Source organism: Tachysurus fulvidraco, chromosome 7 (genome assembly GCF_022655615.1).
Source record: "Tachysurus fulvidraco isolate hzauxx_2018 chromosome 7, HZAU_PFXX_2.0, whole genome shotgun sequence".
NCBI classification, from domain to species: Eukaryota; Metazoa; Chordata; class Actinopteri; order Siluriformes; family Bagridae; genus Tachysurus; species Tachysurus fulvidraco.
This window is the reverse complement of record NC_062524.1, coordinates 7,600,975-7,623,474: the sequence shown is the minus strand read 5'-3', so window position 1 is coordinate 7,623,474 and position 22,500 is coordinate 7,600,975. Positions and strand designations below refer to the sequence as shown.

At 37.8% G+C, this 22,500-nt stretch overlaps 1 protein-coding gene across 1 annotated transcript in view; it reads right to left on the bottom strand.

Annotated features, from left to right (window-relative positions):
• Positions 1 to 369: 369 nt before the first annotated feature.
• Positions 370 to 22,500, bottom strand: part of thsd7aa (thrombospondin, type I, domain containing 7Aa) — a 98,310-nt gene continuing 76,179 nt past the window's right edge. Inside the window, exons 14-28 of the mRNA XM_027133900.2 lie at positions 22,289 to 22,467; positions 22,082 to 22,087; positions 21,831 to 21,964; positions 21,431 to 21,584; positions 20,169 to 20,310; positions 19,950 to 20,065; positions 19,743 to 19,860; positions 16,414 to 16,559; positions 15,274 to 15,448; positions 10,346 to 10,519; positions 9,844 to 9,939; positions 7,560 to 7,642; positions 5,311 to 5,524; positions 4,214 to 4,301; positions 370 to 2,174 (exon numbers count right to left, since the gene is read on the bottom strand). Coding sequence (XP_026989701.1) covers positions 2,087 to 2,174; positions 4,214 to 4,301; positions 5,311 to 5,524; positions 7,560 to 7,642; positions 9,844 to 9,939; positions 10,346 to 10,519; positions 15,274 to 15,448; positions 16,414 to 16,559; positions 19,743 to 19,860; positions 19,950 to 20,065; positions 20,169 to 20,310; positions 21,431 to 21,584; positions 21,831 to 21,964; positions 22,082 to 22,087; positions 22,289 to 22,467 — 1,913 coding nt within the window. The 3' untranslated portion in view covers positions 370 to 2,086. The remainder of the gene's footprint in view (positions 2,175 to 4,213; positions 4,302 to 5,310; positions 5,525 to 7,559; positions 7,643 to 9,843; positions 9,940 to 10,345; positions 10,520 to 15,273; positions 15,449 to 16,413; positions 16,560 to 19,742; positions 19,861 to 19,949; positions 20,066 to 20,168; positions 20,311 to 21,430; positions 21,585 to 21,830; positions 21,965 to 22,081; positions 22,088 to 22,288; positions 22,468 to 22,500) is intronic.

The following is a 22,500-nucleotide window of genomic DNA, read 5'->3' as shown; positions in this document are numbered from 1 at the left end:
TCTTTCAATAACTGTTGTTAAATTGCGAATGATATGCCACTAGAGACCAACAGTTCTCACACCTGCTTTATGATTAGAGTTCATCACTTTAATACTGCCTTTGATTATGTTGTAAACATGGAATTTCTTTCTGTAAATAAGCTGACGACCAAATTTGTATTTGTGAAGATGCTGAGAAAAAGGGAACGTGTGAACCTTAAAGACTGTGGAGAAATTCTACAGTTCCACGTTAATACTGTTTGTCCACACGCTCCTCGGCTTCGCCCGCCGCTTCCCTTCATCAGCAGCGCTGTTTTAATACTTCATTAGCTCAGCGAAGTCTTCAAGTGAAGTGCAAAATTGGCTCGGAAGGTATTTCTTTAAAATGTCAACAAATAATATGTCAAACTGCTTGGAAATGGAAACAGCCCAAACTTTTCAAATTTATAGAATCTGATTCACTACTGTACATCCAAATTATGTTAGAAGTCTTATATGTAACTCAATACTTTATCTTACTAGCTATCTCACAGGGTCCCTGACAAAGTTCAGTAGGACAAGCGCTTCATATGTAATCCCTGCGTGTTGCACGTGGCCACTTGTGGTGTTTATTATGTCTCAGTTATAAGAAAATGTCCTTATAAAAACATTATTAAAGGATATGGCTAATCAAGACTAAGAATCTGTCACAAACAGATTGTGTGGGGGGTTTTAATTCTTTAATGATCTTAACACAGTGAGGAAAAAAGTTCTTTTAGGTTTGAGTACTGTGGCTCTGGCTTTTTTGAGATATGGGCAGATGTTAGGGCAGTAGATCATTGATCGATTTTAGCTAGCTGCTTCTAGAAAAAGTAAAAAAAAAAAAGTCTGCAATGTGCCGATAGCACTTAATGATCAAATTAAGTGAAATATAAACACAGCAATATCTATGCAAAATTACTGAAATCTAAGAATGGTAAGTTTATAAATTAACATTAACTTTGTTCATTCATAAAGCATGTAAACATTAAATAATAAGATCATGCATTGCTTAGCCTGTAGGAGTACTCCTGCTCGGGCCGTTTTCAGTTTTTAGTTAAAGACATATTATAAAAGATCATGTCCTACTCACTTCCAGTGACTTAATCTCTTATTTCATTGGTTGCCTTACCTCAAGAATAGGTTTGATTAAGTAACACTCCCATGAGCACTTTACATAAAATATTTAACTCACATGACCTTTCTTGAAAAACATTTGAAAGCCTCCAGATTGTGATAACGGAGCCCTTTAAACAGACAAGCAAAACCTGTCGCAACAAAAACTGTTTACTGAACTAAACGAAGAAGAAAAATCCTATTATATGATGCAGAGTCAGGAAAAAGAACAAGACTGCAACTGTACAACGGGGTAATGGCAACCACATTTCTTTTTTTCTTTTTTTTTAACATTTGTATCCCGTCTTATCACAAACAAGAGTTAGACAGAGTTCATTCTGCAAAAAAGGGCTAATTTTTACACGGCTAGCACAAGACTGTACATTGTATTTGTATCGAGAGAGGCAGTTTTCTATGGCAAGGTTCTAAGTAATCATGCTGCACTAATATAGTGCAAAACAGGACCTGAATAGGGAGAAGGGGGAGAAAAAACAGGCCAGGATTTGTGTAGGGGGCGCTAGAAGGCCTGAAAACCAGAGTACAGACCTAGAATCCCATGCCACGATATTGAAAAAGTGTAAAGACAGAATATTGTGAGATCAATTATTTGAGGAATCCAGACAACGCAGCCTGAGGAAGAAACGTTTATCATTGTGCTTTCTCAACAAAAAACCCTTCGGTTCAGAAGCGCCCTCTCCAACAGCTTTCCTTTCCCCCAAGACGAGTCCGTGTTACAGGACGACACAAAGGCGAAGGCAGACCTTCCATAAGAAGATGCGTGTTCGTGAAAGGCTCCAGTGAAAATTTGAAACGTAAAAAACAGATACCGGGAACAAACCTGGGCTAAATTTCAAAGAGGGGTTTCAGTCTGAGGTTCTGCAATATCATAGAAAAAAGGAGATGCGTAATCCATAAAAGTCTGTAAGTAGGCAGCTGTGGAGCTGGAGGGGAAGGGGGGGGTGTTCGCGGGAGGCTACATGTCAGCGTCGCCGTCGTAAGCCAGCGTCAGGGGCTTCAGTCTGTTGTTCATCTGTCTTCTCTGGGGCTTCTTTGGCTTTTTGCTGAGAAGGAAATGTAAACAGGCAGAGATTTCAGGGTTCAGTAAATTCTGCAGCATTAGATATTGACATCTTTAGAGCCTACGATTCGAGATGCCACTTGTATTAAAAAAAACTATGATTATATGTACTTACATTAACTTAATATAAGCGTGTGATCGGAACATTAGTAACTAAACAAAGCAGTAAACACTGTAAATGTAGTATTTGCCTAATGCTAGTTTCAGATGGATTCTGTCAGACTTCATGCACATTTCTGTATTGACCGCCATGCTGTTAATAAAAGGCGATGCAATGGATCTAGTGTACACATGATACTACACATAATATAGCTCATAATTCTATAATACAGTACAGTAGACACGGTTGCTCTTGTGAGTTGACACGAGCTGTATGTACTGTATTATTTTGTCTATTATTCCCATGAACTATCGTGATCGTGTAAATGAAGCAACTGAGGGAAAATAAATAAATAAATAAAGCCGATTTGCTATCAACTGATCAACTGTGCTGCCATTATATCTACAAAATAAATATATAGGGATACGGGAAGGCATGAGGCAGCGTGTGGGGTAATAATGCACTCAGAGCCATCTTACCTTAGCAAGTACTTTGACAAAAAATAATGCAGAAAGATTAATATATGAGATTATATCCAACTATAGAATAATAGTAGCTCACAAATACTTTAGCGAGGTGAGGAAATATGAGTGTGTTATATAAGATGGTGATAAAACAAGAAAAGAAGGAAAGTCATAAAGAGATGGTGAAGAGTAGTGTCAAGATTTGTCCAGCAAAATACAATAGTGACCAGATGACTGGAACTAATAATCTCAGATGTTTCCTACATCCATCCATCCATCTCTCTTTCTTTCTTTCTTTCTTTCTTTCTTTCTTTCTTTCTTTCTTTCTTTCAACTTTGAATGAAACATTAAAAAAAAGTTGTACTGGAAAATTTATCGTATTGAAGTTTTTTATTGTTTTATTAATTTTTTATTTTAAATTTTAAATCTTAAAAAAATGTCATTTATGTTAGTTTTGAGTTATGTTTTTTTTTTTACATAAAAATACATTTTTTAAGATTTTAAATTTTAAAAGTAAAAAAAAATGTGAAAGTTTTGACCATCATTCAATATAAAGACATTTAATATACTGACATTCAAAAATAAACATCCTGAATGTACAGGACATGTATGGCAGATTTTATGTGCCACATAAAACAGTTTTTTAATAAATGTTTAGTTGTTAAAGTGGTGAAGTTTTCTATAAATTGTTAAGCATTATTGGAAGGATTTTTTTATTTCAGTATTAGAAGGTGCTCAGGAGTAAAACTATTGTTTTTACTTATTTATTTGTTTGTTTGTTTGTTTGTTTGTTTACTAATAAAAGAGAGGCTGTAAGGGATCTGATTAAAGCTGCTATCATGTAATAAGTGCACCTGTATTGTACTGTAGACAATGTAGGATAAAGTGATCTTTTATATATATATATATATATATATATATATATATATATATATATATATATATATATATATATATATATATATATATATATAATATTATAATATATATTGTAATGATACAAAAAGAATGGAAAATAATCCACTTTAGGGTGGTAACAATAATTCCCCTTCAATTTCATCACACCTTGTCACTGATTATTTTCCTGCACCAGCACACCCTGTGTGGTTTAAATTCATTCCTACTGTACAGTATTTTATGCTTGCTCTCTATGTTGTTCCAATCCAGGGATTGTGTCTACCTTCTATTGTGCTATAACTGCATACTAATTTGACGTTGATGATGGACACAAATGCGTTATTGGAGGTATTTTTGTCTGCCTAAGGCTGAGAAATGATTTATTTAGACGAGTGTCCGATAACCATGAGTAACGGAATTAAAAGTAAGCAGAAAGCAAAATGATGCAGCTAACAGTGACGATGTACTTTTATCTAAATGTATAAAACTGACATGTAATGTAATGGAAGAGCATTAGAACAAACTAGCATTATTTTCTCTGTGAATGTTGAGTGTTCTTACCAGGCTAAGTAAGACATGGAGATGATGAAGACCAGCAGTACGAAAGCTCCAGCGGCTACGCCGTACACCCAGACCTTTAGCGTGCCATCTGTAAAGAATAATCAACACACACTGTTTCACAACCTGATTATTAAAACCTATCTGTGGGTATCAGGGTATCAGATTCTACCTTCTAAAATCAGCTGATCATACTGTTTTTTTTTCCATATATTTATACAACACCCTGCTGCCAACATGGATAAAATACTGCCAAAATTAATTAGAGAATCTTTGATTCCTCTCAAGGTTCCTTCCTAATCTAAATATCTGTGTTTATTTATTTATTTATTTATTTATTTATTTATTTATTTATTTATTTATTTTTAAATGAATAAACACAGAAACTGCACATAACAAAAACTGTAAATCTGGATGTTGATTTAAATCCCCAAAGAAAAAAACTTCTTGAGATAACATGATGCAACCTTGAGAGGAACCAGACTCAGGAGGATCCCGTGGGCTCCCGAGAGGCACAACAAAAAAGCATACACTCAATTATCGGGATATTGTGAGTTGGAATCCTGACAATGCTGAGCGGAGAGAGAGAGCAAAAAGTGAGCAAAAATGCATTCCTACAGTATGTGTGGGAGGGATGAGATATGCTCTCTTCATGTATCGTGGGTGTGTGTGAGCTCATGTATGATTCTAATAGTGTATTATGTTGCCCTGTGATGTAGAATGAGTTCGAAAAACATGTGCAGGACGGATCCAGGTACCTCAGAAGAAGCATGTGCTTGTGAAATAGCTCTCATATGATATGGGATGGAAAATGGAAAATTAAAAAAAAAGTCTGATGCTGAATTACAGGATTATAAATCCCATTAAAGGGATTTTCCCAGTAAGAGTAAAGACAAAAGGTCTTTTCACCCGGGTTTAACACTGTACCTAAGCAGTACTGAGTATATTGAAAGAACATACGTCAATTTAGATGTTTTACAGAATGTTTACTGCTTTACTTTTCGGTAATCATTGTAAACATTGAAACACGTTAACTATATATTCTAAGCTAAAATCCATTCGTTCATGAACAATGAACAAATCAGAAGGATTAAGCCCACCTGGTCCGAATGGCTGCAGGTACCATGTTCGTCCAGAACGGCCAGGCAGGTTGGCGCTGCCCTGCGTAGGGCTCATGGCCCTGATGGTCTTCACATCAGTTTTACTGTCACCTCCAGTGGGAATTTCCAGCACAGGTATCAAGGTGCACTGGTCCAACACTCCATCCGATGTCATCACTTCAGTGTAGCCCTCCTCGCACCCACACACTCCAGCCTGCAGGGGGCAGAAAGACACCAGTGACATGCAGAACCAGACAAATATTACTGTATGTTCAACCAGCAGCACTTAACGCTTAATAACATAAGGAAATATCATAACTACTGGACAAGAGAATTACAAATATATATATATATATATATATATATATATATATATATATATATATATATATATATATATATATATATATATATATATACAAGTGTGGAACCCAAACTTGCTTCAGTTCAATGCTATTTTAAGTTCATTTCATTACTAATGTGACAAAGCCTGATCAATCATTCTGTCGGTCTGCTGCTGTGCTGCTTGTCTACCTCCTTATGCTAAAACACAGCAATTTGTCAACGATCGCACGTTTTATTTGTTAAAGAATGACAAATTATACGTGTACCCAGTGTGCTCCCTAAAAACTCTGACACTGTGATGATCTTTGTGTCTTGAGACCTTTTCCTACATAGCCAGCATTATCCATTCATGCAATCTGTGCTGCAGTAGCTTTTCTGTGGGACCTGATCAGACGTGCCAACCTTCACTCCCCATACACATCAATGAGCCTACAGAATAAATCCCACTCCATGACAGGTGTCACTGTAATGAGATAATCGATGTTATTCACTTCACCAGTTAGTGGTTTTAGTGTTATACTTGATCACTGCATCAGTTTAGAGACACAATTCAGCTCTACCACTTCTAGCGTTTCCTCACATAATACACATTTAGTGATTTCTAATGCTAAAATGGATCTCATTCACTTATTTATTCGTTCGTTCTGTGACGTATTTCCCCCTAGTAATCCCTTAAACTGCATGCCGGCTCACTCCGTAACCGAGATCGAATTTTAAGGTTTTAAGAAGCAAATTACGGTGATGACACTGAGGAGTTTACCATGCTTTGTTGGTATTTGTCAATAACTCAAAAAAAAAATAAAAATAAAAAAAATGGTGTCATTTGTCAGTGATGTAGAATGGGGGATATGTGCGTAAGTGTTAGTTTGGGAGAGTGTGTGGGTGTTAATTCCCAACATGTGTTCTTCAGCTGATATGTATGAATCTGCATGCACTGCACTCCTCTGTATCTGAATGCTTATGTGTTATTATGTGTGTGTGTGTTTGTGTGTGTGTGTTTCCAGGGAGGCATTCTGCAAAAGCAACTGATTTCCAATGCTTATTCTCTTCGCTGTGCTTGCAGTTTGCTGGGAATCTCCTATTCCCTCAGCAATCTCAGGAGGATAATCACTCCCAGCGCAAATATAGTGTGCAGACCAACACAGATCACAGAACGGACTGCAATCTTCAAAGCAGGAGACATAATGAGCAAAGGCTATAAGCTGGTCCATACCGATAGAGGAATTGAGAAATACATAGCAGGGGGTTAATACACTGATTCAGTTTCTCATGAGCTGTGTATGCTGCTTACATGAAAGAAATACACACCAGGCTTGTCCATGACCAGCCTTTAAACACATCTCACACTGGATGTTGCTAGAAGCAATGTGAGCTATTTCGGATTTCTTATATATTAGATATAAAATATCTACATACTCTTCTTAAGATGTCTTGTTTTTTTCATATAAAATGGGCTGTTACAGTAACTGAGTAAACCCGTTTAGACCAAATAAAAAAAACAAAACAGTTGTACAGTATTTATTGACTTAAAGCTACAGTATAAATGAAGTGATGGATAATACATGGGAAGTCATAATAATTGAGTTAATGTCAGGCATTGTCTGAGCACCAGCAAACCAGATGTTGTATACAGTATTTAATGGTATCTTACGCCTACACACACTGTCTGTACGAATAAGGTCATCAGCATCAAGGATCAGAAGCATTTCTTCAAATATTTTACCCTTTTTTCAGACGCAATCTTTTTGATTTTTTTATATTCCATTTGTCTTCACGTACTGGGAATGGGACATGAAACAGGGGGGTAATCCCCATATGCCAACCCCAATTGCCCTAAACAACCCTACCCCACCCCATCCCACCTCATCCCATCCCCCAACACACAGACACAAACACACGCTTACCTCAGTGCAGAATGAGCGGTATTTGTCGCAGGCTGGGACACATGACCTGTCAGACACGGGTTCGCTTGTTACCAAGCATCCACCTACAGGGCAAGTGGTAAGTACATGGTAAGTCATTTTAGTTTTGGATATACAGTCGAGAAATCACGCACACACACACACACACACGCACACACACACACGCACACACACACGCACACACACACGCACACACACGCACACACACACACACAAATATACCCCAGATTTTGGGACTGCTCCTTATTTCTACGGTTATTTCTAATAGCTTGTTATGCTGGAGGCACCAGAATGTCTCTCTCAATCTATCTCTCTCTCTCTCTCTCTCTCTCTCTCTCTCTCTCTCTCTCTCTCTCTCTCTCTCTCTCTCTTAGTAGCACTTTTTTCCTCTCCCTCTCCTTCTCTAACTGAACTGTTTTAAAATATTAGTGCTCTTGCTAAAGCATTGCCTCATATTAACCGCATGGTTCAGACCTCTAGGCTCCCATATACATTACCATTAATTCATCACTTGGCTGACTGCATGAATATAGACGCAAGCAGAATAAATAAAAAGAAGCTGAGCTCCTGCAGTCAGTCCCAGGTGAACAGCCATTTCTAAACAGAGGAACTGCAAGCAATTAAAATCGCATCTCACTACTGGATGCTGAGGAATCAGGGAGAGACTAACACGACGATGCAGCTACTTCTTCCTCAATATATATAAGCTACAGCCAGAGGGAAAATCCAATGGGAATGTAAATACACTGAAATGGACAGTTGAAGGGCATTGTGGGGTTTTCCTTTCTATTTTTTTTCCAACGTGCTTTCTGTAACAAGGGTGAGAATACAGAACCTCATCCAGAGCTTGGACATTCTCCATGACAAGTGTTGGGTTTTATCCAAGATTGGAAGCATGTGCAGTAGCTGCAGCCAATTCAGAAACCGTTTATACCTGAAATGTCCTGAGAGAGCTCTCACCTCTAGACTCCCATTGACGGTTTTTATTACTGATGCATTAGGAATGAGCTATACTGGTATCAGGAGGCACATGATCATGGCCTCTGAAGAACAAACAAAAGAAATGCAGGAGTCTGCAAAACAAGGGTTTACCTATTACAAGCTTTTTGATGAATATTCATAAAGCCTGGTATTTTAGGACAGCATATGAATATTCAGAGTGTGTGTGTGTGTGTGTGTGTGTGTGTGTGTGTGTGTGTGTGTGTGTGTGTGTGTGTGTGTGTGTGTGTGTGTGTGTGTGTGTGTGTGTGTGTGTGTGTGTGTGTGGTATGACAGGAAGTAGGTGGGGTGTTTGCTGGAAGCTCTGGTGCAACGATCTATCAAAGTGGTCAGGTCTCTGTAATGTTTTGATGGCTCAACAATGTTGGAGAAAATGACTGAAATTTACTGAAATTGGGAATTTCCAGGATGTGAAAAATGTTAAAGTTGCTTAGAAGTACAAGTTTACACAGTATATTAATAATGTTTTTAAGTCATTATTAATTCATCGCCGCTACACACACACACACACACACACACACACACACACACACACACACACACACACACACACACACACACACACACACACACACATATATATACTCACACATACACAACAAAATTTAAATAAACAGGCATGAAATTAAATAAAAATATGCACAAATGAAAAAATCTTATGGTAATACACAACAGGTCATGGTGGTAGGTTCAAATCTATAATCATTTTATATTCTTACTCTTCTTCATCTTCTTCTTGTGTTTGTTTAACATTTTACTTTGGATTTCCTATTAAACACATATGTATATTTAGATACAGAAATTTACTTTCACACCCCCAGTAACTCAAGGAGTGTGATCTGTAGGGGGATTTTAATGTGTGTGTGTGTGTGTGTGTGTGTGTGTGTGTGTGTGTGTGTGTGTGTGTGTGTGTGTGTGTGTGTGTGTGTGTGTGTGTGTGTGTGTGTGTGTGTGTGTGTGTGTGTGTGTGTGTTGTGGATTAAAAGCTTAAAGCTTATAAAGACAGTGAGGAAATAATCACACTGTATTGCCCTTTAGTAGTCCTGTGACAGCTCGTAATGCCAACTCATCTCACAGCCTGGTCCTGCTAAACATACTCACACAGTAAGAAATAGATTCCAGCCACACCAGAACACCAGTGCAACTTCTTGTGAAAATTCCAACATACCTGGCTCGAGTTGGTTGAATGTATTAAATAATATTACATATTGAAAAATGTGAGCTAAGATTTACTACATCGCATTATGATTTAATATATTGCACGCACCTGTGACATTTAAGCCGTCTGAGCGTTGACACCACACTGGGCGAGAAGATCCTCGCCATGGACCAGTCATCCATTTATACTCAAAGCATCGACCGTCTGGAGGAGGAAAGAGAGTGAATAATGGAGGTTAAACGGACCAGAAAATCTCTTTAGATTCGATACCAATCCAGTTTTTATAATAATAATAATAATAATAATAATAATAATAATAATAATAATAATAATAATAATAATAATAATAATAATAATAAAACTAATTGCGATACAATATATTGCATATTATTATACTGATACCCTAAACAAAATGTCACTGATTAGAGATTTCACATTACACTTTCTGGAAGTATTCTGAGCTAAAGCAGGTAATTATTTAATTATTAAAGCATTATTTATACTGTTTTGATATTCTGAATCAGTTACTTCCACGTATGCCAACATACAGTATGTTACTATGTGTAGTGTGTTTAGGAAGTTCACTATTTTCTGAACACTACTACTTTACCTGTGCATGGTTGGCTCTCCCACTCTTGTTCTGGACACTGTTCCAGGTTCTCTGGTTCTTCAGCAAGCGCAGCTCGAGACCGGACCTGTACCGAGCCGAGGCCGAGATCGTCTCCACCTACGCAGCTTTGCTGACATGAACTCCACACCGTCCAGTCTGTCAAATAACACTCACCTGCCAAAGACATATTTCACAATTATGTGCCACTGTTAACTTTTTCCCAAGTCAATTTACAACATAATAATATTTTTTGAGGTTAAACGTCTTTATGCTTTTATTAATTTACTCTTTTTTTTTTTTTTTTTTTACTAATTTAAGATTTTTCGAATCTACTCGGAATGTTGACACATACAAAATACTGTAAATAATTATTTCATCACTTAAACCGCACAATACGATATGATATGATTTTAATTTCTAAAAATTTGTCAATATTTAGTCAACTTCAATCCAATCTGATATCCAATAAATCGGAATAAAAAAAAATCAATAATAATCAATTTATATTTGTTGTATCAGTTAATTTTAATTGTTCCTTTTTTTTAAGATTGATCCTCCAATCGTCACGTCCCAATAATTTTCTCACAATCATGACAAAAATGAATAGTAACTTTCTAAAATTAAAAAAGCTTGAAGCTACTCAGATTAGTAGAGAAACATCTTAAATATTATATTGTGTGTCTTTTGTGTGTTCTTTACTACTGGAACGCAACATGCAGAGATAATGTCCAGAGGTTACTGCAATTTTTACGCTGAGATAGTTTCTGTGTTCAGAGGTGGTTTATGCAAATATTCAAATTAATTTTTTAAATCTGAAACTAATGCAGTAGTTCTTTAAATGGTAAAGAATGTCACTGCAGGTTGTTACTACAGGTCTAATTTTTTGCCTTTTTAAATAAAAATGCATTATCGGCTAATTGCGATGGTTTGAGAAAAGCAAGCTGCTGCACCTGATCAATACTTTTATCCAATCCAATTAAATAAAACTGAAAGTCCTACATTTTCTTGTTAGACAAGTCTTCACAGATAAGTGCTTCACAGATAAGAAACTATTTTCCTAATCTCTCTCTCTCTCTCTCTCTCTCTCTCTCTCTCTCTCTCTTTCTGTGTTTCTCACTCTCTCAGTCTTGTTTCTGTCTCATGTTATTTCTGTCTCTGACTCTTCCTCTCTCTCTCTCTCTCTCTCTCTCTCTCTCTCTCTCTCTCTCTCTCTCTCTCTCCTCTACGACCCCTCCCTCCCCGCTCATCCTCCTCTCTCTCTCTCTCTTTCTCTCCCTCTCGCCACTTTTTCTCATCCCTTTCTTTGCTCTCTCTTTTAAGCCTCTCTCTCTCTCCCTCTCTCTCTCCCTCTCTCTCACTCTCTCTCTGTGTTTCTCACTCTCTCACTCTTTTTTCTGTCTCACGTTATTTCTGTCTCTGACTCTCCCTCCCCCCCCCCCTCTCTCTCTCTCTCTCTCACACACACAATCTCACTCTCACTGTTTCTCACTCTTACTTCCTGTCTCTGACTCTCTCTCTCTCTCTCTTTCTCTCTCTCTCTCTCTCTCTCTCTCTCTCTCTCTCTCTCTCTCTCTCTCTCTCTCTCTCTCTCACACACACACACACATGCTCTCACTCTCACTGTTTCTCACTCTTGCTTTCTGTCTCATGTTCTCTCTCTCTCTTTCTCTCTCTCTTTCTCTCGCACTCTCACTCTCTCTCTCACCCTGTTTCTGTTTCTGACAACAGACTATCTCTGTTGTCCATTATACAGTATATTTCAGCAATTTAATGAATCACCCATTTAAGGAAAGCTTACAGGCCATTTTTACAGGCTACTGTTTCTCAAGGATGACGGAACCCTGACAGGTCGAATTCTGCTGACACTCTAAATAGAGGCTAGTATGGAATCGTTATTACTCTGGTCCATGTATGACAGATTGCATTGTGTTTAGTGGGGGGAAAAAACCTGAAGCTGCACCCTGTACAGAAAAGTATAACAAACTCCCTAATACAAACAATGAATATCCAGGTGACATTGGACTCAAGCACTATTATGGATTATTGTATACAGGTTTGCCAGGTCTCCACAGGATTTCCAGACGATTATTTGCTGTAAAAGTTAAACTCTGGCAACCGTAAAAAACAACATAAAATAGTATAGTCGTATTGTGTGAGCATCAGATACATTTCTGCTCAATGAGTCAAATATCCCGAATAAAGTGCCACCATTATTCTTATAAATTAAAGAAGAGCTATAACATACATATTAAGGTCAGTGTTAAAGTAACATGGAGCTGTGTTCCTATTTGATATCACAATGTATTTCCACTACTATGTTCCACCTGCACGCAGCACTGGATTTCATCATGAAGATGGAATATAAAATCAGAATGTGTTCATTAGCATAAACTAGGTCAGGCTGTCCTACTGTAATGAACACGTCGGAATATTAATTCATCATGAGTCAGAATTTAAAAAATCCATAAAAAACAATCAGGATATGTCAATTTAGCGAGTGAGAATACTCTTGCAATAGCCCTACGATGATGTTGTTTAAAGCTTAGTATGTTTTGTAGATGTGTGTGTGTGTGTGTGTGTGTGTGTGTGTGTGTGTGTGTGTGTGTGTGTGTGTGTGTGTGTGTGTGTGTGTCCTACACTAGAACAGCTGTCACACACATTTGCATTAGGATTCAAACAGTAAGTGGAGCATGAGATGGGATTTCCCTCATGATTTTCATTGGCCAAACGGTCAGTGGAGCTCTATTAATGGCACACATGAACATATGTATTTGGGGTTTCTACACCTGGTCACTTCATGTGTTTTCTGTGATCAGATAGCTATCCGATCGTAAAAAGACCAGGTGTAAACTCCCTCCAAACGGTTTCGAGACGGATATAAATCCGATCGTACAAACCACTTCAGGAGGTGGTCTGGGACGCATTTCAGATGAAACTGGACATGTGTAAATGCATGAGGTTGTTCAAGCCACATACGTCAGCGCTATACTCCTCCCAAACGGAAGGACGTCACTCGCAGGTGACTGGCGAGTCGTGCATCGCGCCAGAAACAAACATGTTTTCCCACCGGTGCTGGCTCCAGTCTTTCACCCAGGTGTCTTGTTGGGGCTTAAAATGCACTGCTGCCGCCAGCGAAAATGCAGCAAACAGTAAATGCTGTTTTTTTTAGCAACCGCATACACCAAACCTTGTTCCATTACAATTACCTCGGAAATGAGGTAAAATATATTTGCATTTTGGGCGGGAGCAGAAAGATCGGATTGATATCCGATTCGCCAAGATGCATTTATGTGGCCTAATGTAAATGGAAGAGTTTTAACAAATCAGACAGCTATCGGATCAGAGAAAACACATGAAGTGTCCAGGTGTAAAAAGGCCCTTTGAGAAGCCAGCAAGAGAATTAGGGTTTGAAAACTGTAAAGTTAAAGATCACATGAAGAACACGGAGCCCCATAAGAAATAAATCCATACCGTGTTGTACAGAGAAACCATCGTGTTTCCATCTAACTGACAACAAACTAATTAATATTCAAATTCTCTCTTTGTCTCTTGCACAGATTCACATGAATGTTTATAAATTATTACAGACACTGAGCTGTGCTGCAAAAAAAAAAGAAAGAAAGAAAGAAAGAAAGAAAATCTGTGTCACGGCTCTGTTTCAGCTGCACAGAACATGTCAAAACACTGAGCTAAATGTGTCATTCACACACACTGACTCACAAATTTACTGATGAATGTATTGCGGCCTGGTACAGTACAGTGCGGCAAAAGAACAGATATGAACTCTGTTACCAGTTTATTAGCTACAAAGAGACAAGCTGGGATTTTGAGCTCGATCCTGAACTCAGTTTAATGTCTATGCAGAGTTTGGCGTTCATGTCTGTGTGGGTTTCTTATGGGTTTCTCTGTTTTCCTGTGAAAAAAAAAATTGATGGTGCACAATGTGGATTATGTATGCTAAATTGTCCCTAGTAGTGTGTGTGTGTGTGGATATACAGTAGTTCATCTTTAACATAATACATAAAGTTTTCAGAAAAGCAGGAAGCATTAGACATGGAGCTTTCTAGGCTGTTTTTATTTATTTATTTATTTATTTATTTATTTATTTATTTATTTATTTATTTATTTTACTTTTCCAGACTGTTCCATCTACAGAAGCCATCTCAGAAGCACAATTAACTTGCCAGTGTACCAGACACAATGTCCTTTGTGTGTTTTACACTAAATTAAGGTTTCCACTGACAGTTCTTACAAGAAAAATGAGATTTTGCTTACAAACAGAATATTTGTAGTAGAGCAATACCCCACAATATGATTCTAAGAAGAATAAATCTGATTTTGGTCAAGATTTCACTAGAGGCCTTATAACCCATAGTGCTATAAATAAACCCACTGCTTTGGGCTGATCAGGATGATGGTAGGATCCTCTTGAGAAATTTGGGGAAATCTCCATTTCAACACCATCCCCTAAAAATATGCTTAACTACAGTAGTAACAAGACTGAGCGTTAGACCCATAGGATAGGAAGCAGAAAAAAACTGTAATAAGGATTTTAGGAATATCAACATTACCCCAAATTTCTATGAAATCGAAATATCACTGTGGTATTGTGTAGTATTAGTAAAAGAAGCAATCAAGGCCAACGGAACAATTCTTTACTTTATGCTTTACACATAACACGTGCAACACTCTTCATCTTCATACTTAAAACTCTCTCTTCTTCCCTCTCATTCCTTCATTCCCCATACTGTGCCCTATTGTTTAACATGAGTATAACAATTACAAGTGCATAAGCAGAAGACACCACAATCACTCTATTGTGTAGTACTTTGTAAACATTAAATATGGCTAGGCCATTTCTAACTTACCTCATATGGGCTCTTGAGTATTGTTAAAATTTTGCTAATAAATAAACATGGACATATTACCTGGGCATGGCAATGTGCAAGCCTCCTCTAAAATGATCTGTGTGTCTCCATCTACGGTTTGCTCCAGATCTCCACATAGTTCCTCATCCACCAAACTCCCACCATTACCCCCAGCATTGTCAGTCACGAAGCACGACACGTCTCTGAAGCGAAGGCCCTCTCCACACCGAGCGCCCTGTATATACACACATACACACACCACAACCATTATCTCTGACTCACATTATCACATTTCAGTTTCACTGCTCTGCAGTTCTAAAGTCATGTACTGTATACTGAAGGCATGGCAATAAAAAATAACGTTACATGACTGGATTATGGCAACATTAAATGTTTTTTCTTTAGATAAGAAGATCTTCACAGGTAAATCTTCACACATAAATTCTCTTTATACAGGTGTATAGACTTATTAGAACAATAAAGTCTTTTGATGAAATACATCAAGTTAAAGTTAATACCAATTGCTTACTGGATTTTCAGCCACTAAAGCTTGGATTAAAGCGGTATAATAACCTTATTAATGGTTGTTAGTTTTTAACCCTAACTATACAACTATGTATATGATAGTCTTAGTATAAATTGTTAAATTGGATTCATGATTTTCTATGTTACTCATATTTGATTACAATATACGAGCATGTAAGGTTCAGCCAAGGCAGTACACAAAGATTTGAGCCTTTGGAGTCAACGCTATTGAGAACAAAGGAGAGAGGTAATATTTTCTTTTAGTCTGCACTGTGACAGGGGCATGTGGCACCACTCAGAGCTAGTAGACAACAGAGGGGAGAAAGAAAAGGGGACAGAAGAAAGAAAGCATGAACGAGAGAGAGAGAGAGAGAGAGAGAGAGAGAGAGAGAGAGAGAGAGAGAGAGAGAGAGAGAGAGAGAGAGAGAGAGAGAGAGAGAGAGAGAGAGAGAGAGAGAGAGAGCGAGCACCAAGCTGTGTCATCTCCCTGTTGTCTTTAATTACATCCCACAATAGGCTAAGCAAGCAAGACACCGCACTACCAAAGAAACGCAAAGGAGTATAAGAGAAAGAGCAGGCGCTGAGCCAGACAGGATATAAACAATGGAGCTGTTAAACAACAAGCATATAATAAAGCATCTGAAATCAGGATAGAAAAATGCAATGTAGTCTGACCTCTACTTTACATGGAGACCAGGCGCTGTATCTCCAGCTGTAGCAAGGTTTAACAGGACACGGTTTCCACTGCTCCATCTGAGAGGGACAAGGACGCCCATCACCCTGAGATGCCTGGATCACAGTCCTCTGCCTCCATAACTTTCCTACAAATATTAAGAAAGAACTCAAACTGTCAAATTACAAAAATCTTTCTGTAGGAAACTTGAAAGGTGACTCGAGGTGCATCATTTTGTATCTGCCACTGGAAAGTCATCAGGACAGAAGACCTTGCACTTTTAATAACATAACAAGCTGCACATTTTTTATTACAAGAAAAAAAGAGAGACTGGTGATAAGATCCATAACATTAAAGACACCGATTAAAAGTATGAAGCATCATTCATTTCTAAATTTGGAAAAAACAGGAATCACTGACCATTTCCAGTAGAAGGACTAAAGACACAATGGGATATTTATGAAATATAAACAACTTCTGAGAGGTCACAGAAATGTTGTTTTATGTTGAGCTGCATCATACACACCCACATCATATTTTTTTAACTCACTTGCTTACTTTTTAAACAAATTAAAATCAAATTAATGTACAGTACGTTTAAAATGATCTCCTCTTGTGAGATGATTTCAAATATTTGCCTTCCAGCATTTGTAATCCCTATCGAAATATATTGCTTTACTGTAAAGGACATAGTTCATATTACACAATCCATCACACGCTACAACTTGATACCAAACTCTAAAATGATGTGTGTCTTGAACCAGACTAATATGGCACTCTGTTACACATAACCCACTCAGTGGAGCCATTTCCCAGCCTAATTGCAGTGCCTGGAACTGCTTTGATTAGACATCATTACTGTTTTGCAATATGAATATAATATAAGAAAGAAAGCGGAAGCATATCCTAAATGTATCCCACTGGTTAAGAGTGGTGCTCATGAGACACTTGCAATTAAGCAGCAGGGATTTGTTGATGTCTTGGGGGAATATACTAGATTTTCCTCCTATTAGAGAAGTTTTGTCACATTGTTGAATCTTTCCACAAGCTGCACAAATAATGTAAAATTCAGCAGTAAAAAAAATGTGTGTGCAAGTGCTATAATTTAGGCTTATTGTTTCACTGGGATTATAGGCCAGTACAGGGGCACCACTTTTCACAGAGATTAAACATGCTGGGCACAGAGTACACACCCTAATAGAGACATTGACAGTATGGCGAGGCTTCTAAGGGGTTACTTCAGAACTTTAATGTTTGCATGCAATTGTCAGCTGGTCTAGTACACCCAATTAGTCGGCTATGCTGCAGCCTTGACCTCTGACTGGCTCGTGGTTCTAATTTCGCATTACCAATGAGCCATTGAACAAAATTCTCTGTGCTCTAGCACACAAGGAACCTCGCTTATATTATCTTCTGAGTTGTTTTTAATGAGCCTGATTGCACACAGCCCTAAGGGGAAACAATGTGATGCTCCTCAATGTTGAAGATGATCAAACGGGTCCCGCACCAGTGCACTGCCCTCCAGCTAGTCTTTGCATTCGTCGATTCATCTTCTCCACAGGCTTTCATCATAATAATGTCACTGCTGAGAGGCTTACTAGAAGAGTTAACATTTTGCTCTGCAGCGAGATAAGAAGGGAATGAAAAAGAGTCAATACCATGGAGGTGGGATGATTCTTTCCTAATAACAGCAAGTGTTTCATTTTTCTTATACCACAGCAATTTCTCAACAATTAGAATATTTTCTTTTTTTTTAAAAGAAAAACAGAGATTTATATACATTTATAGTTACATTAAACGGTGTGTAACATTTGCAAGACATGTCGTTACAGCTACAGTACCAAAGTCAATCCATAGCAAAATCCACTCTCTAGCATGAAGACTTTCCTGTGGTGGAAAAACTACTGAACATTACAAAGCACTGACTGTTACTGGAGACGCCTTCCATACATGTTGCATTGTTTACTATAGAAACAATACCATTAAAAGAAGCTCATTAATGTCAAACTGTGGTTTGAATCTGTTATGGCTTCTGTTATAGAAAACCTTCTGAGCAGTCAGATTTGAGAATTCAACAGCTCTGTGGTGTAATACACGCTAACTGCCTTCGTGCTGTAGTTTGGGTATGCACTAAATCCTGTGCATTATATGTGTACCCTGGGTGCCAAGTAATTCAGCATCAGGGCTATTCTCTGCTGGGATATTGATCAGAGAATTCAGCACCAGCTGTCACTATATAGCGCATGGATTAAGAACATTCCTGAAATTCACATTTTGTTTTGATGATTTATTCACCTCACTGCGTCTGGACATCTTACTTAGTTTTGATAACAGAATAAGCCATGCATGTTTTCATGCATTAGTTTCTGATTCCAGCCGTAACCGTCTTTGCATAATTTAAGCTCGCATCATTGAGAGCTGAGATCCACCTGCTGGGACAGCTTTGTGAATATCCCTCTGTCAGCGGACAGATTACTGGTGACACAATAACAGGTCAGTGCATGTGTTTCACAGAGGCAGTATTTACTCTGAACGCTGGTTGCTTCAGCTTCCTGTAGTGAAATGGTTCCACAGGCACAAATATGATTTAGTTAATGTTAGGAACTGATAGAATTACAGACTTTATACTTCTCATAACCAGCTTTTAAGAGATAACATATTCACCTACTCTGATTTCAGTCATTACACTGATCACATTATTCTGAAAGACTAACATCGTCTAACATTTATTCATATATATAACATTTATTCTCACATTCATCTCCAGTAATTTCTTTATACTGGTCAGAGTTGTAGTGGATCTGGAGCCTTGGTCTTAGGCAGGAATAAATACACTCTGAATCAGATGTCACATCACACATACACACACACAGGACACATACTCATTTACACCTTCAGGCAATTTATTTTAAGAAGTGGGACAAAACCCCTCCTCTTTTGACAGAATTGTATGTGAACTGTAGCTAACTAACTATATATATATATATATATATATATATATATATATATATATATATATATATATATATATATATATATATATATATATATATATATATAGTTATTTATATTGAGCTCTAAGAAAGTAAATTAATTCTAGCTTCCAGAATTTATTCCACCTCACCATTTTATCACATCACCAATTAATTCAATTTAGCATAGCTATTAATTGAAAGCAGTTATTGTATTTTCCTTCAGGGAAAACTGTAAAATAGAGCATTCTCATATCAGAAATGTCCTGAGCAGAGCCGTTTAGAGTAATAACCCTTAACCAGACATAGAGTCTGTCTCACAAAGAGAAACATTGTGTTGTAAGTCTAGTTGTTTTTACCTGCAAGGCCACATGTATGAGAGCACTCAGACCAGGAAGACCAATCAGACATCTGGCAATTGATGGGACACTCAACTACACAAGATGCATTCATCTGCCACTTCTTATCAAGATTAAGCTGAAACACAAGAGAGTGATTTGATTTCGTGAAAGCTGTAGAGTTTTACATAATAGTCAATACAAAATTAAAAAAAAATAATACCAAACCTCTTCACAGAATTTAAGGTCTACAGATTTGCCATCACTGCGCACACAGTCCAGCATACGTGTTTTGATGCCACTCCCACACACAGCTCGCTCACTTAGCTGGCATGTACTCCAGTCTACAAAATTAACAAGGTTCATTTTACTTCAGCAAGTAGGACAGTAAGCTTTAGCAACAAGAAATATTCTCATTTACCGACATTACATTCCCAGTAACATTACCTGTGATGTTGTACGAGTAGTGGAAGCAGTTGGTATTGAGTGTGCAAGGCTCTTTCTCGGTTGTAGGAGGACATTGGTTTGATTCACCAGGATGACGGATGGGGCTGGCACTCCTTTCACGAGTTTTATTCACATTGCATGGCTAAAACAAACCGAAAACTCTATAAACAGAAGTTTCTATAACATTCATATACACTCACCAGCTGATTTAACAGGAACATCTGTACAGCTGCTCATTAAAACAATTAACATGCATGATGCTTTTCAGCTCATTTTGGTGGTAAAGAGATTTATTTATTTATTTATTTACTTACTTATTTATTTATTTATTAACGGCGTCAGTGCATATAATTTCGGCCATGTTTGACTAACCTCTCTCAGGAACAAGACATCCCCACCCACAGATCTGACTGGGTTATTTATAGTTGTTTTTTTGCCCAATTCTGCATAAATGTTTACAGTATTTTGTGCATGAAAAGGTATATTATGCATTCTGAATTGTTAATATAATGTGTAAGTAATATGCGGAATTTATTATAATGGTAAAATGGAAAACACTACATTTTTAGGGATAGAATCTGTAACTACTACAACATCTGTGATGGTGGGGGGGCAGTACTGTACGTAAGTATGTACTGTAAGTATGCAATCTGAGTTCATTTGAAAAAGTACTGATTTAAGCACTGGCAAAACCTTCCAATAAAACTAATCCTGTTGTAATGTCACAGGATTCATTTGGAGGATTTGACTTTCTGCCATTTGTCCCATAGGGAGACTTTCTGCATGGCAATTAATGTCCTTTACAACTCTGAGGCAGGCTGCTCACATTTGATGTGATAGAATAAGCTTTTTCCATTTTGCCTTCGTTTAAACCAAACTATCCCATAGAAAATTAATTGAGCAATGAAAGCCGAGCACCCAAGCAGGTGTTTGACTCTATGCTTGTCTTCTCCTATCTGTCCAGTGCATACTCTGCATGAGAGTGCACACAGAGCACTAGCAATTCCGTATAGCATGACTTTACATTCGTATAAGTCAAGCCTAGAGAAAAAACTGTGCTGTGGAGGAATAAAAAATTTGAAGAAGTCAGAGCTTCTAACCGATGAGTCATTGTGCATTGTTCAAGTAAAGGCCACAAAACAAGAGCCTTGGACTGATATAAAAAGAAATGTTTGGTGAGAAAATAGAAAGGTGTTATGCAGAGATGGTGGAGATATAATAAAGAAAATTTGGTCCATGAACATAACAATAAATTATCTCACCAGTGGGCAGCGACTCCAGGTGCTCCAATCGGAAAGGACACAGTCCTCTGGACAAGGAAGCTTGCTCTCTCTGGCTCCAAGAGGCATCTCCTCTGGGTCACAAAGATAATCCTCCACTGGATCTGAAGGCCCATCAATTGTATTCTGCATACACCTTTAAAGAAATTTGACAGATCTATGTTTAGTTGAAAACCTGAACAGGGTTTGGTTTCGGATAGATCCATTCATTCATTCATTCATTCATTTTCTACCGCTTATCCAAACTTCTCGGGTGTCATCGGGCATCGAGGCAGGATACATCCTGGACGGAGTGCCAACTCATCACAGGGAACACACACACACACACACACACTCTCATTTCGGATAGATCCAGTATGTGTAAAATGAAATGACATCATACCTAACTTTTCTGGTCTGCACTCCCTCTCCACAGTTCTCCTTCAAGTCAACGTTGCTGACTTTCCAGACACTCCAAGGTTCAGCTACCCAAACATACTGACCGCAATCACTATGACATGGTACAACCTCATAGACCTGATGTGAGATCACAAACACCACAACATCATAAAAATCATACGGTATGTGAATCATAACTGAACATAAAATATATAACTAAAAAAAAGGTTAGAATAATAAAGGTAAATAGCTCACCTGAGCCTATGGTGTAATCCATTGACCAGAAAAGGAAAAAATTGAGAGAAAAATGAAAGAGAGTAAAAGTTATTACTGAGCATTGGTATTCTCTTTGGTCTTGTGATTAAATATTTATTGTTTCTTGCTTCTGCAATTAATGATTAAAACAGTCGAGGGTCTCCTGGTGCTAAACAGACACATGTGATTTCAAAGTTCCCAGCTCACCTGATTAACATGGTCAAGTTTGGGGCATGGTCTTCCACCATTGTAGGGCTTCTCTCTGAGCCATTTGGAGCGCACTTTGACCCCGCTTCCACACGACTTGCTGCAGCGTGACCAGTTTGACCATTCGCTGAGTTTACAGTCAGATGGACATGGAATAATACATGCTTCTTCAATATATCCTGTGGTCAAATGAAAACAAACAAGAAAATAAC